We start from the raw sequence: 17,210 nt of genomic DNA on the forward strand, positions 1-17,210 counted from the left end.
ACAGCACTTTTAACATATTACTTGCAGCTCACCCGTGGTGATTTGGAAGAGTGTGATGGCTGAAGTTTGGGGTAATTGTTACAAGAATTAATTGTGACATAGGATGCATGTGCTATATGCAAGATTCTAAAAAGTTAAATATTTTGCTTTGGGGAGCGGGCTGCTGAAAGGTTGGCGAGTGGGACTAAGGAAATGAATTAACAAACATTATTCAGCTTGCTGAGCGCAGTCATTTTATTTCAGGTCAGGGAGAAAGGGTCAAACTACACTTGGAACTGTGCAAAACTCAATGCAGCAATATTATTTGACGTCGGAGCAAATGCCAAACAGTATTTGGGTCAGGGAGTGGGCTAAACATGACGCAGTAGTGAACTTTTAAGCATTAAAAAAAAATTGTAGGTGATGCTGGCAAGGCTGCATTTATTGCCCATCCTTAGTTGCCCTGAGATTGTGGTGGTGGGCTTTATGATGGTGCTCCGATCAATGTTCCCTTTTTTTGGGGTGTGCGGCCCATTCAAATTTTCACGCATGCGCGGTTTCTCCCATAGAAAAGCCATGAGCGGCCTGCGTGGGACCTCCCGACCGCTGCACAGCTTAACGGGGAACGTTGGTTCCCATCATGTAGGGAATTCCAGAATCTTGACCCAGCAACGATGAAGGAATGGCAGTATATATCCAAGTCTAGATGGTGTGTGACTTGGAGGGTAACGTGGAGTTTGGTGGTAGAGATCGTCGGGCTAGGAGGTACTGCGGAGGTAAACGTGATGAATGCTGCAGTTCATCCTGTAGATCATACTTGTTGCAGCCACAGTACAGTGATGGAGTAAAAAATTAGTGTAGTGGCAGGGAGGACAGTCCAGCAGACTGCCTTGTCCTGCATGGTGGTGAGCTTGAGAGTTGTTGTGTATGTACCCACCCAGGCGAATGGTAATTATTCCATCACACTCCTGATTTGAGCCATGTAGATGATGGAGAGGTATTCATGGGTGAGGAGGTGAGCCACCTGTTGCAGAGTAGCCAGCTTTGCCTTGCTCTTGTAACCAGTGTGTTGATGTGGCTGGTCCAGTTAAGCTTCTGGTCAGTGGCTCCCCCCAGGATGTTTATGGTGGAGGGCTCTGATGTTGACGCTGTTGAAGAGGAGGATAGTTAGACTTTTTCTTGTTGGGGATGGTCATTGCCCAGCAGCTAAATGGTGCCAACATGTAATGTAGGAACAGTGAACATATCAACAGTGACTCCACTTCAAAAGTACTTCATTGGCTGTAAAGTGCTTTGAGACGTTCGGTGGCCGTGAAAGGCGCTATATAAATGCAAGTCTTTCTTTTGACGTTATTTTGTTTATGAAGTTTTTTATGGAGCTGCCCCAGTGTTCCTAGAACCCCTCCTGTGCTCCCAGATCCTTGGAACATCCCCCCCCCCCCCCACCCCAGTGCTCCCAAACCCTGGGACCTTTCTCAAAATACTGTTATACCCTGAGACCCAGTTCTAGTACTCTAAACCCAGACTGCCTTAGCAGTGCTCCAAGATAATTTGCCTTCATGAGAAAATGTCTGATTTCTGAATGTGGAACCTCCGTGCTCAGTGACTTGCCACCCCCACAGGTAGCCATTCTAGCTCTTGTTGTTAAGAAAGTTCCGTTTTCTTTATGGAACACTGCTCCAAGTCCTCTGATTCCTCTCCTGGTGTGTATATGTGAGCAGTGCCACAGGAGATCCCTTCGTACATGTGTATTACATCGTGTCTACAGCACAGGAACAGGCCATTTGGCACAACTGGTCTGTGCCGGCGTTTTATGCTCTACATGAGCCTCCCCGCCCACTCCTCATCTAACCCTATCAGCATATCCTTCTATCCCTTTCTCCCTCATGTGCTTACCTAGCTTCCCCTTAAATGCATCTATGCTATTTGCCTCAACTGCTCCTTGTAACACGTTCCACATTCTCATACTATTAGGGTAAAGAAGTTTCTCCTGAATTCCCTGGGAAAAATTTTCTTTGTCTACTCGATCAAACCGTTTCATTATCTTAAAGACCTCTATCAGGTCACCCCTCAGCCTTCTCGTTTCTAGAGAAAAGAGTCTCCACCTTTCCTGAGAAGTATATCCTCTCAGTTTTGGTGTTATCCTTGTGAATCTTTTTGTACCTTCTCCAATGCCCATATATCCTTTTTATAATATGGGGGCGTATATTCCGATCCCTACGGGTGTGTACGCGCTGTATACACACCCGTAGGGACATTGGAAATGCGGGTTTCAGGCATGCCAAGCGCATGCACTGAAAACCGGCATTTCCGATCTGTCAAAAATGCTCTTAACTGATCGGAAGCCTGCCCTGGAGAAGGGCCTCTGAGGGTGGAGAGTTCTGCTTTCTGGAGAACCTCCGCCTGCAGAAAACCCTTAGAAATCTTATGCCTGGTAAAAGCAGGTGCAAGGCCTGCTTTTACCAGCATAAAAGTTGAAAAAAGTAAAAAAAAAAATTAAAAAAAATTCCACTCTTGCCTTTTTTTAAAGTATTTTTAAATGATAAGTTTATTTTTAGCCACGTAAAAAATTTAATTATTTTTTCCAAAAAATTAAATTTTTGTTTAAAAGGGACGCTTGTGAACTGCCTGCGCCTCTGGGATACATGGGCCCTGCGCTTTTCGAGTTTGGAGAGGCCCAGGAGCGGAAGTATACGCACCTCGGGAGCCCTCTAGTAAGTTCGTAGATTTTTCCAGATCGCAGGCCTCCGCGCGCAGGAAGCCTCCGATCAGAAAATACGGGCCATGGAGTCCAGAACTGTTTACAGTACTCCAAGTGTGGTCTAACCAAGGTTCTATACAACTTTAACATAACTTCTCTGCTTTTCAATTCTATCCCTCTAGAAATGAACCCCAGTTTCTGGTTTGCTATTTTTATGGCCTTATTAACCTGTGTTGCTACTTTTAGTGATTCGTGAATGTGTATCCCTAGAATCTTTTGCTCCTCTATCCCACTTAGACTCTTGTTATCCATGCAGTATGTGGTAGTATTAATAGCATAACTGTTTCAGAAGCATGAAAAAAGTAATTTACAGGTTAGTTGTGATTGATTCTTTTTCATTGCCCTAAATGAAATAGCAGTTCTCACAGTCTGCACTTGAGACCGTATGATGCTTCCTGCAGTTGCTTAGCATGTCAGAAAAATGGTTGAAAAGCATGCTTTTTGCCTGATTTCCACTCCACCACACTTAAGAATAGCTGTGCTTTCCTATTACTCTTCCTTCAGTATTGTTTAGAATTACTGTAGATGTAACCATGTTTAGATGCAGTTAAGGGAGCCCTCTAGTGGCACTGAAGGGTGATGTGTGTGTGCTTTTTGAAACTGCGCGAACTGGCAGTAGTGATTGGTATTTTAAAAACTGCACATTCACTTACTTTGGTCTAAATGCCACAATTGTTTGGACAAAAAACTGCCTAATTTCCATTCCTGTTGAAGGCCCTGCTCTCCAGTAAGAGATATTAAAATACAACCTAGAGAATCTTTTTTTTTATGTTGGAATTGGAGAATTTATATATTACTAAAAAAGTCTTGCATATGTATTCACTTCCGGCCTTAACTTCCTGTGTCATGATTTTGAGTAGCAATTTTTGTGTCAAAATTTACAATGGAAACTGCCTATGCAAATATTTAAAATGGCAACTTCCTTATCAGTCATGGTATAGTTGCACATCTCCACTCATGGTGACACTGTACAACCTTACCATTCTATCACAGAACAGCTGACCCCTATCTGGCACCTGGGCCCCAGCTTGCCTTGCTCCTTTTGGCTGCTGCCATGCTTATGCTGCCTTCCTGGTCCAGCTCCAGTGTCTGGCCCCAATTCTCTGCCCAACTGGCCTTCCCAGCCGTGCTCCATTATGCCTTTCTCTCGGCCTTAGTCCAAGTCTCCCTCGGCTTTTCCGGGCATGAGAGAGGGACACATGGAGGGCTGAAAAAGGGGAGGCACAATGGGCAGAGAGAGGAATAATGGAGACAGAGTTAAAGTTGAACAGAGACTTGTGGGGGCTGGAATGTGCATGTGACTGTGGCAGACATGGGGACACATAGACAGAGACAAACAGGGGAGAGAGAAAACAGTAAAAGGAAGGAGATATGGGGACAGAAGTCTGCAGATAGTGTGAGACATACTACCAGAGAAAAATGGAGGGTAATTTACGATTCGAGAGAAAGTAAAACATTGCAGTAAAAAGATTTGGGGGTTACAAATGGGTGGAAGAGATCTGAAGCGCCATGGGACAAAAACACCAAAGCCATGAAGAAAGAGAAGCAATATCGGTGACATGGGTGAGATTGGGAAAGAGCAGACAGATGGCGCTAACAAACCATGGATGAGAGAGATGGGTGCAACAGAGAGAGAGAGAGAGAGAGAGAGAATAGTATTAGGAAGAATATTGTGCTGACAGTGAGTTCAAGAGCAGAGAGAAAGACCGACATTGAGAGCAGGAAAATTAGAGATGTGGGGAGAAAAAGAATGTCCAGGGATGGAGTGATGCATAAATGCTGGGTGGGTGAGGGGGGCAGAAGGCACATTGTGAGCAATGCCATGGGAAATATGTTAGTATAAATATAGAACAAAAGAGGTTGTAGCACAGATTCCTGGGGGGCACCACTATCCACAGCATGGTTATCTGAAAAGCCTCAATTCACCCCTATTCTCTGCTTTTTCTCTACTAGTTACAGGAAACTCTCGCTTTACCGGCACCCAAACAACTGGAAATCTCGGTTAACCGGCAAAATTCAGGAGTAGGTTCAGTTAAGTTTTTCTTCATATTAGTGGCCGTTTCTTGATTCTTGGCTGTGTAATCGGGGGTTTCTGCACTTGTTGCTAAGCAACAGGGACGCTTGGTCTCGGGCCGGGGTTCTTGCAGCTGTTGCTAAGCAACAGGGAAGCCTGGATTTGTTGCTGTGTACCCTCATACCTTTTAACTATAACTCTCTGTAATCCAGACTTTTTGATAAACCGGCACCACGCCGGTCCCGTTGGTGCCGGATAAGAGTTTCCTGTATGTGACTACTTTCCTGTTCATACCATGTGCTTTAATTTTTGCAAAAAGTCTGCACCTTATGGGGGGGGGAAAAAAATCAAGAAACATCCACCCCATTCCAATTATCAATACACTGCAATTTCTTCAAAAAACTTAAATTAAATTAGTCAAACATGACTTGCCCTTTACAAATCAATGCTGATTGTCTCTGATTAGCCCATAATTTTCTGTGTTTGCTAATTCATCCCATATTATGGACACTTCAAGTTTACTTACAGCCAAGGTAAGACTAACTATCCAGTAATTTTCTGGTGTAACCTTTTCCTCTTCCTTGAATTGAAAAGAAACCTATTCTTGTATTTTACATTTTTGAATTTTAGGAGCTTGGGATTAGATCTGTATTTTGCATTGCAATTTATTTAAAATACACTTTATGCAAGTGCAGTTTGGCCTGTTGAGTATTTGCAGCATTGTCTGTTTTTATTACAGTTTGGCTTGCTTGGTGCCATGTTTGTGTCTTCGCTTTAGTGAGTGTAGTCCTTTTTTCTAGTGGTAGTGTAATCTTGTATCGGATATTCTTTTAGAACTAATTCTTGGCCTCTTAATTTGATTTATTATTTCACTCATGAAGACTCTATGACTAAATCTGCAGTTGGAGCTAGTGTCAGCACTTTGACATGAGGCAACAAACGGAGTTTAAACTTCAGCTTGTGCACAACTAAAACAGTTTGTTTTTAAATACAAATATTCACAAAACAATGTTGTGGAAAACATAATACAATCCACAAATAGTGGAAACGGTAATGTAGGTGCGTGGGGCTGCATGTGTGTTTAATGTGAGTGAGTGGTGGAATACTGCTCAGTAAAACAAGGTGCTATAGCTATATTTTTCACTAGATGGAGCCATGAACATTTGAAAAGCTGCTCAACAATTTCCTGGTGATTAGTAATACATAGGTCTTGGGATAAGAGTAAGTAAAGTTAGTGGTATTTATCATTCATAATTAGACATGAAAATGTTGCCATTCTAAACTACAAAATATTATCTTCAATATTGTTTGTGACTGTTAAAATTTCTGTTTTGATAGATCTGTATATGATGACCAGCCCAATGCACACAAGCGGTTTATGGAAAAACTGGAGGCCCGCATTCGGAATCATGACCGGGAGATTGAGAAAATGTGCAATTTTCACCATCAGGGTTTTGTTGATGCTATCACCGAACTGCTTAAAGTGAGGTCAAATGCAGGAAAGCTAAAGGTGAGAAAATCCTTTTTTTTAATTGAGTGAGGAAGAGCAAAAGAAACTAGAATACAACCTTGCCTTATGATGAAGTATACTGCAAACATTAACATCTGTTCTCCAAATTGTATTTAAGCATTGCAATGTTGGAATGACTGTAAGCGATACACAATCCACTTGGAAAAAGTTTGCATTTTCATTAGAATTTCGCCATCCCCGCCCCCAACCTACTGTTCAGACCTACCCAGTACAGTATGCTTTTAACAGTGAGGTCAGAAGAAGTGACAGAAAGACTAAGGTTCCACAAACAGTAATTAGACTAATGACCAGATAACCTGCTTTAGTGATGTTGGTTGAGATATAAATATTGGTTAGAACACTGGAGGACTTCCCTGGGATATTTTACATTCACCTGTGAAGGTCGATGGTTCCTCGGTTTGTCTCATCTGAAAGGTGGCACCTCTGACTCTGCAGCACTCCCTCAGTACTAGATTATGTTTCTGGAGTGAGGGTTTAACCCAAGGCCTTCTAACTCTGAAGCAAGAGTACTACCACTGAGCCAAGGCTGACATCTTAGTCCTGCATTTGGGACATTAGAATGGCAGATGGGAGCATAATCCAAATGGGAAGTGCGTGGAGAGGTAGATGAAGAAAGGGTCTTGGGACTTCAGGTACATAAGACACTGAAAGCTAGTTCGCACATTCAAAAAGCAACCAGGAAAGGTAATTGGATGCTGGGCCACATCAGAAGGTTTTGAATATAAAAACAAGGAAGTACTACTGTTTTTGCATCAAGCACTGGGAATATTGTATTGAGCTTTGGGTGTCCTACCTTAGGAACGATATAATGGCCTTGGAGAAAGTCCAGCAATGAGTCATTAGGATGATAACTGGCATAAAGGAATTGGCTTATAACAAAGAGAATTGGTGAACTTAGGTTATGTTTGATTGAGGTGAGGAGGCTGAGGGATGATCTGATCGAGGTGTTTTTAAAAAAAAAAAGGAATTGACAAGATAGACATGAAACAACTTTAGTAAGGGAATCCAGAACAAGGGCATATAATCTTTAGAATTTGAGTTAAATTGGTTAAAAGCATATCTAGGAAAAACTACTTCACATAAAGGGTTATGAGAATATGGAAAGCAACACTTCGGAAGGCTATAGATCTAAAGTTAGTTGAGGTGTTTAAAAGGGAGATGCATACTTATCAGTGAAATAAGGGATATGTAACAAAGGCAGGGATTTAAAAAAGAGTTGCTGTTGGTAACAAAAATGGTAGAGCTTGCTTAATGGACTGAATGGCCTCTTCCCCTGTGTAATTGTACAGTGGGAGTGTGAGGGCTTCTGACACTCAGGGTAGTGATGGTCATGATTTTCTTTGCTACCTCTGCCTTTTCAATGCTGCTGTTTATAGTGGCACTGACATTGAGCAAAGTGTGTTTGTGTAAGTCATGTACTAGCGTTATTTAGATTTTTGTCTATTTTTAAATGTGATTCAGTTCAGGTAGTTTTAGTAAAATCTGTATGAACCAGTGGAAAATGTAAAATTATAAAGCTATTTAGTTTTACCTTGGATGTACACGTACTGATTTACAGCAGCTTAAAAAGAGTTTTTAAAATTTGTTTTTACACTTGAGAACCCAAGTACAAGTTTGCAGCAGGGCACCCTCCTGAAATAAGGACTCGATGTCTTTGCCTTTTTAACAATGCAGCAGTAAAGTGGAGAATATTCAGATAACGAGGGATTGAGCCCAGTGTAATGAAGCTGAGTACTTTTGTTTGAGAATTAATGAGTTGTTTAACAATGAAAATGAGCTTGCATGTGGTGATGACTTAATGAGCCACTTCATATGTGGGAAAAGGCTGGTGTCATTCTTTGGCTGCACCTGCTTAAAGCGCTGTTGTAATTTGTTGGATACTTTGTAAGTTTGGTAGTGAACATTAATACTTAATTAGAAAGAATCTTTCTGTTTCTAGAATAAACTTTGAGTTCCAGCACGTGATTAAATGTAGTCCTTCATTAAGAATTCAAGACATACAAGTACGAATACAATTGTAATAAACTGCTGTGGAATATTTTTGTAGTTAAATGTTTGATCTTTTCTCATGTTTAATTTCTAGAAGTCACAAAGTAATTTTTTTTTTAGGTTCAAGTAACCGACACTAATAGGCGGCTTCAAGATGCAGGAAAAGAGGTGAGAAAATGACTAAGTATTAACATTTCTATGTGTGTCAATATTTGTTGTCTGTTTACATATTTACTGGTAATGAGGTATATGTTGTATTTATCTTTATATTTCTTAAGGTGATTAGCCAAAGCGAAGAGATGATTCGATGCAGGGTACAGCAGTGGAACATTGCTACTACAGTTGAGAAACTTCAGCTGTGTCTTCCTGGTGAGCAAGTTTAATTGCAAATTGTAGCCAGGTTTTACAGAAGTGTAGTACATGGCTTGATATGTTAGGAGCATTTTCAGGAAATAACTTCAAATATGAGTGAATTCACCAATCTGGCACCTCCAGCAGGGAGCACAGGCTGAGATAAGGCTACAACACTATACCACTGATTATCTAACCATAGAATTACATCGAATTTTACAGCAAAGAAACAGGCAATTTGTCCCAACAGGCCTATGCAGGTGTTTACGCTCCACTTGAGCCTCCTTGGACCTTACTTTATCTCACTGACTCCTCTTCTTCCCCACTCCCTTCCCCAAAGTGTGGGATTGGTGAATTTACCTTGTAATGTTACAAAATATAATTATAATAAATTGATAAGTCAGCTTATGCGCTTGTACTCAAAAATTGAAGTTTGAATGACATAATAGTAGGGAATAGAAAGAGTAATTGGAGGCAAATAGCTATTGTATCAATTACTTTTAGTTGCAAGAAATTTTAGCTGAAATTTAATTCTATTTGTGTTGATTTGCAGTCGTTGGTGAGGGAAGAAATGGAATTTAAAAACAATGTATTTTTAATATATAACAAACACCTGGGAATCTGTATGACTTCTAAATTTGGAAATGTACATTATTTATACTTCTACATACCAAATCCAGTATCTTTTTATCTTTTGTCTAAAATAATATAATCATTATTAAGTAGTTTCAATGCAGTCTTTTTAATTTATTTTTTCCTTTTTAGTTTTCTGCAGATTCTGGTGTCAAATACTAGAGAATATTCAGTAGAAAAGAAATCTGGGTGATGCATGGGGTTAGCAAACTGTCCTTAAACCTCTGGGATCATGATTTGATTCTGGCCCAAGCTGATGGAATGCAATTCTTATCTCTCTCTCTCTCTGCTGACTGTAAGGGTTCTATGTGCAAGAAGACTGGGGACACTCAAAACAGTTTCTTGTGTATGAACACAAAGCTGTCTGTAGTTTAACATTAGTTGACTGACACTCAGTATGGCTAATGTGGTTACTAGAAGTGTTGTATTGGTGCAAGTAAAGGATGTTCCTTTTAGGGGGCGAAGGCTCACAGTTGAGGTTGAATAGAGAAGTTTTTATTCTTCATCTATCTGACCTGGGAGTGATAAAAGAAGCATTTAATTCTCCACTGTAACATTATTTATATGGCGGTGAACAGACAAGGTAAATGTGTTTTAGAATTTACACTGGAAGCTGTCTTTCCATACAAAATTTGAAACTATCTGCAAATGCTTGATGTTTGATTTGTAGATTAGCCAGGATGTAAAAGATCAGTTCTAGGTTCTAATCAAATTACCCTTCCTTTGGAGGAAAATGGGTATGTTGTTTGTAGACTCCAAATGCTAACAACAAGGAAATCCCTGGGGATAGATGATATCTATTCCAAAGTAATGAGATGAGAGAGGAAATCTGTGAGGGATTGACGGTCATTAGGGAAAAAAAGAACTTGCATTTATATAGTACCTTTCACAACTTTAGGATGTCCCAAAGTGCTTTACATCCAATGAAGTACTTTTTGAAATGTAGACATTGTTGTAATGTAGGAAACGTGGCAGCCAGTTGGTGGACAGCGAGGTCCCACAAACAGCAATGTGATAATGACCAGATAATCTGTTTTAGCGTTGTTTAGTTGAGGGATAAATATTGGCCAGGGCACTGGGGAGAACACCCCGTGCTTCGAAATAGTACCATGGGATCTTTTACGTCTTCCTGAGAGGGAGGACGGGGCCTCAGTTTAATGTCTCATCTGAAAACTGCAACACTCCCTCCGTACTACACTGGAGTGTTAGCATGAATTTTGTGCTCGAGTCTCTGGAGTGGGACTTGAACCCACAACCTTCTGACTCAAAGGGAGAGTGCCACCACTGAGTCACAGCTGAAGTTGTTGATGAAGCAGTTGATGAACACTGAGGAGATACCATTAGATTGGAAACGGGCTAATGTGGTACCCATTTTCAAAGGGCAAGAATGCAGCTACAGGCAATTACAGATCCATTTGCCTTTCTTCAATACCTTGCAAAATAATGGAATTGATTATCAGGAGTAACCTTGAGAAAAATCTGTACTAGAAGAGCTTAGTAAATAGCAGTCAGCAAGGATTCAGAAAGGGAGAACCTGACTGACCAGTCTCCTTGACTTTTATTGCGCAAGTGACGTCCCAAGTAGACTGAAAAGTCCGATGACGGTCAGTGGCTAGATTCCCAAAAAGCATTTGATAAGGTTATGCACAAAAGGCTAATTAAGCTCAAAATGTTAGGGGTTCAGTTTGAATTTTGAACGGCTAATAAATTAGCAGAAGGGTAGAAAACAGAGTGGTTGCATTAGAAAAGTTATGTTAGGATGGCATGAAGTGCTGAGTGTGGAACACCAGATTTTTATTGGGATTGCTACAGTTTCTAATTTCCATCAATGCCTTGGATTCAGAAACTCAATACACATTGGTCAGATTTGCAGATGATACTAAACTAGAAAGGGCAATTGAATCCAAGGATGCAAATACAAAATGAGGTGGACAAAATATGCAAGTGGGTAGAACAATGGCAGATAAAATTTAATACAGTAAGTGTAAAGTACTGCACATAGGAAGAAAAAATGAGCACTTCACTAATAGTGTCAAAATAACTGAGGATGAAGTTGAAGGAGATCTAGAGGTCTCAGTAAGGTTGAAAGGATGTGGGTAAATGTGATTATAACTATTTGCTTGCTTGGAGGATAAATGTCGACAATTGTGCTGCATGGCCTGTTTCCATGTTGTAACTTCTATTTCTATGCAAGTATGTTGAACCGCTGCAGTGGAGCAAACAACAAAGCAATTGAATGCTGAATTATATAGCCAAAATAGTGAAGTACACCTCAGGAAGTCATGCTGTCAAACTCTGCTCTGGTCAGACCACATCTTGTACTGTGTTCGGTTACTGAGACATAAGGAAGCCACTTAAACATTAGACACTGCTTGGAAGAGAGAGCCAAATCGCTGGTCCCTAGTGTCAAGAGATATGAGGGGGAAATTTGGGCTTTTCAGCCTTAAAGGAGGTGACTGAAATGTTACTTTATAGCGATATATAAAATAAATGATGGTATGGAAAGGTAAATCCAGAAAATTACTTCAAACCACATTGCAAGGGTAAGGCAAGAGGACATGGCTCAAACCAGTAAAAGATAAATTTAGGACCAGCGTCAAAGTTCTTCAGACAGTGATGTAACACATGGAATAGACTTGTGGGTAGAATACTAGTGGTGAAACTATGAGAATTATTTAAGGAACGTAAATTTTGCAACATGGGGACTGTAGGGTCTTTCTGGATGGATGCACTAAGATGGGCCAAATGATCTTTCACATCAGTAATGTAAAAATTGAAGCAAAACTTCAGAATGATGAATCTGATTTTTACTGTAGATTTTATTTAAGTTTAAGACTTCTAAATTTCAATATAATAATCTGGCATATAAAATTCAAATTTACAAAATTTCCACTGACTATTCAGACGTCGTCCATTTTTGCCAGTTCTTCATCTCTCGATTGGAGTACTGCATGTAGTAGGGGAAAGCAGAGACTGAAAGGGGCAGTCCACTTTTAACGGAATGCATATGGTGATCAGATTGGCATTGATGAGACTTTTGTGAAATCTGGTACTGAGGTCATAGACAAAAGGGGGGATTAAATGGAAAAATCAATTTAAGGGAGGGATTAGGTTACTACAAACTGAAAATTAGATCTGAAAAATAAATGCTGGAAATCTGAATTAACAGAAAATGGACATGTACGGCAGCTCGGTCAGAATTTATATAAAAGGATGGGCTAAAAATTCAGGTGTGATTTTAAACGTACGAACTAACCAACGAACCTGCTGTCTATTTCCAGACTTTCTGTTTTTATGACAAAGTTGAAATGGTTGCTTGGGCAAAGCCCTTACAATGAAAAAGACAGTACAACAAAATATTTCAGACTTTCATTTCCCTCCAGACAGTCTGCTTCTTTTTCTATCTCATCAAGCCTGTCTGAAGTATTTGTGCCTCATTTCTGTCTTTATGGCTGGCTAGTTTCAGGATTCAGCACTGTTCCCCTGCCCACTGAATGCAAGCAAGGGAATACTGTTGGATGAGCTTATTCTAGCTTCCAAAACAAGTGAAAGGATTCTATTACATTTACTCTATGGAACCATACAATTTGACAGTACAGAAGGGGATTATTCGGTTCGTTGTGTCTGTACCACCTCTTTGCTAGAGCAATCCAGAACTAATGCCACTCCCCAGCTCTATCCCTATAGCCCTGTATTAAATATTCATCTGCTTTAAATATTAATTCGCTTTTTCCTAAAAATATGCAATAGTCTCTGCGTCAACTACTCCCTGTGGCAAAGCATTCCATGCTCCAACAAATGTCTGTAAAGAAATTTCTCCTAATCCATCTCCTTGCTCTCTCTTTAGTGATCACTTTAAAGGGATGGTTCTTTTGTCACTGATTTCTGAACCAGGGGAAATGGTCTTTCCCTATTCACCTGATCAAGACCCTTCATGATTTTTAAAGATTCCATTAAATCTCCCCTTAGCCTTCTCTGTTCCAGTGAAAATAGCCCCAGTAGCTCAAGTCTCTCCTGATGCCTGGCATTATCCAGGTGAATCCTTGCTCTGTGACTTTAATATCCTTTCAGTACTAGGGTGCTGAATCCTGCACACAGTATTTTTAACTGTGGCCTAACCATTAACTTGTACAAATTTATCATTACCTCTGATCTTGTATTATAACCTTATTTATAAAACAAGCTAGTACACATGAAGACAATGGGGGAAATGATGAAATGACACAAAGAACTAGTTAACAATGCTGCCTCAGTCATAGCTCTCTAATTGATAGCTGAAGTCCAGCATTCCCAACTTGTTGCATGCCCTTTCCTAATTTAAAGCCTGAAAAGGCACTAGAGTGGAATGTAATTATAACTTTAATGTATTCCATTAGTTAATAGCTGCCCTTAAACCAGTATGCCAATAAGTCCTTCCTATTTATTATTCTCTTCCTTTTTCTTATCAGATTTGGATTGTATTTTTAAAGCTGCAGTCTGTTAATAATCACCCTTTCAAATAAATATTTCCCAATGAATAGATAGGGTGCAAAAGTTGCATTTTGAATGCAGTTTCTTTTTGAGACATTTCTACTCTGAATTGAAAGGGGGAAACTGTATCCTAAATATACTGACATCTGGTTTTCTTTTCCTGGTTCCTGCCAATTACAGTTTAGAACCAGGTGTGAAGAGCAAAGGTCAGCATTATAAATACACAAACTAGTTACAATTTTTGACCACTTTCTAGAAAAAAAAGAGAAATATATTACATTCAAAATAATTCTTGACCCTTCTTTGAGGCGGTAAGCTACTTTAATTCATACCTGTGCATTGATGTTTTACTATATAAGGTTCAATTAATTTTCAAAACCTGGACTTATTGGATTTATTCTGTTGAAAAGGACTTTTATGTTTTATGTACTTTTATTATTGTTATAAGGGGGAAAAAAATAGAATTACAATAATTTGTAAATCAAATTGATATTTTCATTGCTGATACAGACTTTAAGAAATTGGATTTTTTTTCTATCCCAGTTGTGCTGTTTGTAGGTCTTCCTATTTTGTAACTTTCCACCCACGTTTGTATTTTCTATTCACAAATACTTTTTTTGGACTAATTTCAGGACCTTTGATGCGTGCTTTTTTTTTTCCCCCTCTTAAACTCTTCCCCCCCACCCCCCCCATCACCACCACCCACCCTACAAGGAGGCTGTAGTTTAGGCTGCTCTCAGGTTTTTTTTCCCTGTCTTTAGTAGCAAATTCTTAGAAAAACTTGACTTAAAAATGTATCGTTTTCAACCCTCTTATGTCCCAGGAATTTTTTAGAGAAAGTTTAATCAAAACAGATTGAATTGATTGAGTTATTTTTTTCCCTGCTAATTTTCTTCATGATTTGCCCCCATCTTTCCTGAAAGTTTTGCTCAAGCCCCATGCATCATGCCTGTCTGAGATTGAGAGTTACACTTGTCTCTGGGCAACTGCTGAAATTATACCTTCCATCTTAGTTTCTCTCAGTGGAACCAGCATATCAGTTAGGCCAGGAATTTGTGTAGATTAACATTTTAGTATATTAGATTACATCAGTCTAGGCAACTGCTCATTTTCTTGGGAACAAAATGTTATTGAAACCAATTCAACCAGATGTTTGTAAATCAGTTATGTTCTTGTTCTATTTCCCAATATGGTACGACCTGTGAGGAAAAGTTAAAGTTCATTCAATGTGTGCAGTAGCAACTTGGCCTAACATCATCCAAGTGACTCTTCTACATAAGGACATAAGAAATAGGAGCAGGAGTAGGCCATTCGGCTCTTCGAGCCTGTTCCGCCATTCAATGAGATCATGGTTGATCTTCTGCCTCAACTCCATTCACTGGCCCCATCGCCATATCCCTTGTTGCCCTTGCTAGTCAGAAATCTATCGACGACTTCTGTTTTGAATATACCCAATGATTGAGCCGCCACAGCCCTCTGGGGTAGGGAATTCCAAAGATTCACCACCCTCCGTGTGAAGAAATTTCATCTTCTCTCAGTCCTGAATGTCCTACCCTTTATCCTGAGGCTGTGGCCCCTGGTTCTAGACTCCCCAGCCAAGGGAAACATTCTCCCAGCATCCACCCTATCGAGCCCTGTAACCATTTTGTATGCTTCAATGAGAACCCCTCTCGGTCTTCTGAATTCAAGAGAATATAGGCCTAGTTTACTCAATCTCTTCTCATACGACTGTCCTGCCATCCCAGGAATCAACCTCGTGAACCTTCATTGCACTCCCTCTATGGCAAGTATATCCTTCCTTCAGTAAGGAGACCAAAACTGTACACTGTACTCCAGGTGTGGTCTCACCAAGACCCTATATAATTGGAGTAAGACTTCTTTACTCCTGTACTCAAATCCTCTTGTAATGAAGGCGAGTATACCATTTGCCTTCCTAATGGCTTGCTGCACCTGCACATTCACTTTCAGTGACTCGTGTACAAGGACACCCAGGTCCCTTTGAGCATCTGCATTCCCCAACCTTTCACCATTTAGGAAATACTCTGCCTTTCTGTTTTTTCTACCAAAGTGGATAACTTCACACTTATCCACATTATATTCCACCTGCCATGTTCTCGCCCACTCACTGAGCCTGTCAAGATCCCCTTGAAGCCTCTTCACATCCTCTTCACAACTGACACTATCACCTAGCTTTGTATCATCAGCAAATTTGGAAATGTTACATTTAGTCCCCTCATCCAAATCATTGATATAGATTGTGAATAACTGGGGCCCAAGCACTGACTCTTGCAGTACCCCACTAGTCACAGCCTGCCATCCTGAAAAAGACCCGTTTATCCCTACTTTGTTTTCTGTCTGTTAACCAATTCTCAATCCATGCTAGTATATTACCCCCAATTCCACGTGCCCTAATTTTGTTCACCAACATCTTGTGCGGGACCTTATCGAAGGCCTTCTGAAAATCCCGATACACCACATCTACCGGTTCCCCTTTGTCTACTCCACTAGTTACAGCCTCAAAGAACTGCAATAGGTTTGTTAAACAGGATTTCCCTTTCATAATCCATGTTGACTCTGCCCAATCTTACTATTAATTTCTAAGTGCCCAGTTATTGCTTCCTTTATAATAGATTCCAGCATTTTCCCAACTACTGATGTGAGGCTAACGGGTCTGTAGTTCCCCGTTTTCTCTCTCCCACCTTTCTTAAATAGCGGGGTTACATTTGCTATTCTCTAATCTGCAGGAACCGTTCCAGAATCTATAGAATTTTGGAAGATGACAACCAATGCATCCACTATCTCAATGGCCACCTCTTTCAAAACCCTAGGATGTAGGTCATCCGGTCCTTGGGATTTATCGACTTTTAATCCCATTAATTTTGCTAGTACTGTTATTTTGCTAATAATTTCTTTAAGTTCCTCATTCTCGCCACACCCTTGGTTTTCTCTTATTTCTGGGAGGATTTTTGTCTTCCACCGTGAAGACAGAAACAAAGTATTTATTTAATTGCCATTTCCTCATTCCCCATTATAAATTCTCCCGTCTCTGACTGTAAAGGACCTACATTTACTTTCGCCAGTCTTTTCCTTTTCACATACCTACAGAAGCTTTTACAATCATTTTTATATTTTTCACTAGTTTGTGCTCATATTCCATTTTCCCTTTCTTTATCAATTTCTTGGTCCCCCTTAGCTGATTTTCTAAAAAGATCCCAATCCTCAGGCTGACTTAATACTAGCTTTAATTTCTTTTGTTAGCCATGGTTGGATCACTCTTCCTTTTGGGTTTTTATGCCCTAGAGAAATATGTGTTTGTTGCAAATTATGCATTATTTCCTTGAATGTTAGCCATTGTATGTCCACCTTCATACCTTTTAGTGTAGTCTCCCAATCTACCATAGCCAACTTGTCCCTCACCCTTGAAGTTTCCTCTGTTTATATTGCAGACCTTAGTTTCAGATTGAACTACATCACTCTCAAAC

General features: G+C 40.1%; 1 protein-coding gene across 12 annotated transcripts in view; it reads left to right on the forward strand.

The window, feature by feature from the left end:
• The window catches only part of LOC147113556 (exocyst complex component 6-like), a 202,311-nt gene that overhangs the window by 27,643 nt on the left and 157,458 nt on the right, over positions 1 to 17,210 (forward strand). For 8 of the 12 annotated variants that reach the window (XR_015079227.1, XM_085994795.1, XM_085994784.1 and 5 more), the window contains exons 2-5: positions 4,694 to 4,762; positions 6,093 to 6,264; positions 8,395 to 8,442; positions 8,553 to 8,643. Coding sequence is in view for 11 of the 12 variants with exons in the window: in XM_085994795.1 (XP_085850921.1) it covers positions 4,694 to 4,762; positions 6,093 to 6,264; positions 8,395 to 8,442; positions 8,553 to 8,643 (380 nt within the window). In the remaining variant the exon portion in view is untranslated. The remainder of the gene's footprint in view (positions 1 to 4,693; positions 4,763 to 6,092; positions 6,265 to 8,394; positions 8,443 to 8,552; positions 8,644 to 17,210) is intronic. The other 4 variants (XM_085994790.1, XM_085994792.1, XM_085994793.1 and 1 more) reach the window with 1 other exon arrangement.

The sequence above is a fragment of the Somniosus microcephalus genome, chromosome 8 (assembly GCF_052327205.1).
Source record: "Somniosus microcephalus isolate GS21.2 chromosome 8, FLI_Smic_1.0, whole genome shotgun sequence".
In the NCBI taxonomy this organism is placed as follows: Eukaryota; Metazoa; Chordata; class Chondrichthyes; order Squaliformes; family Somniosidae; genus Somniosus; species Somniosus microcephalus.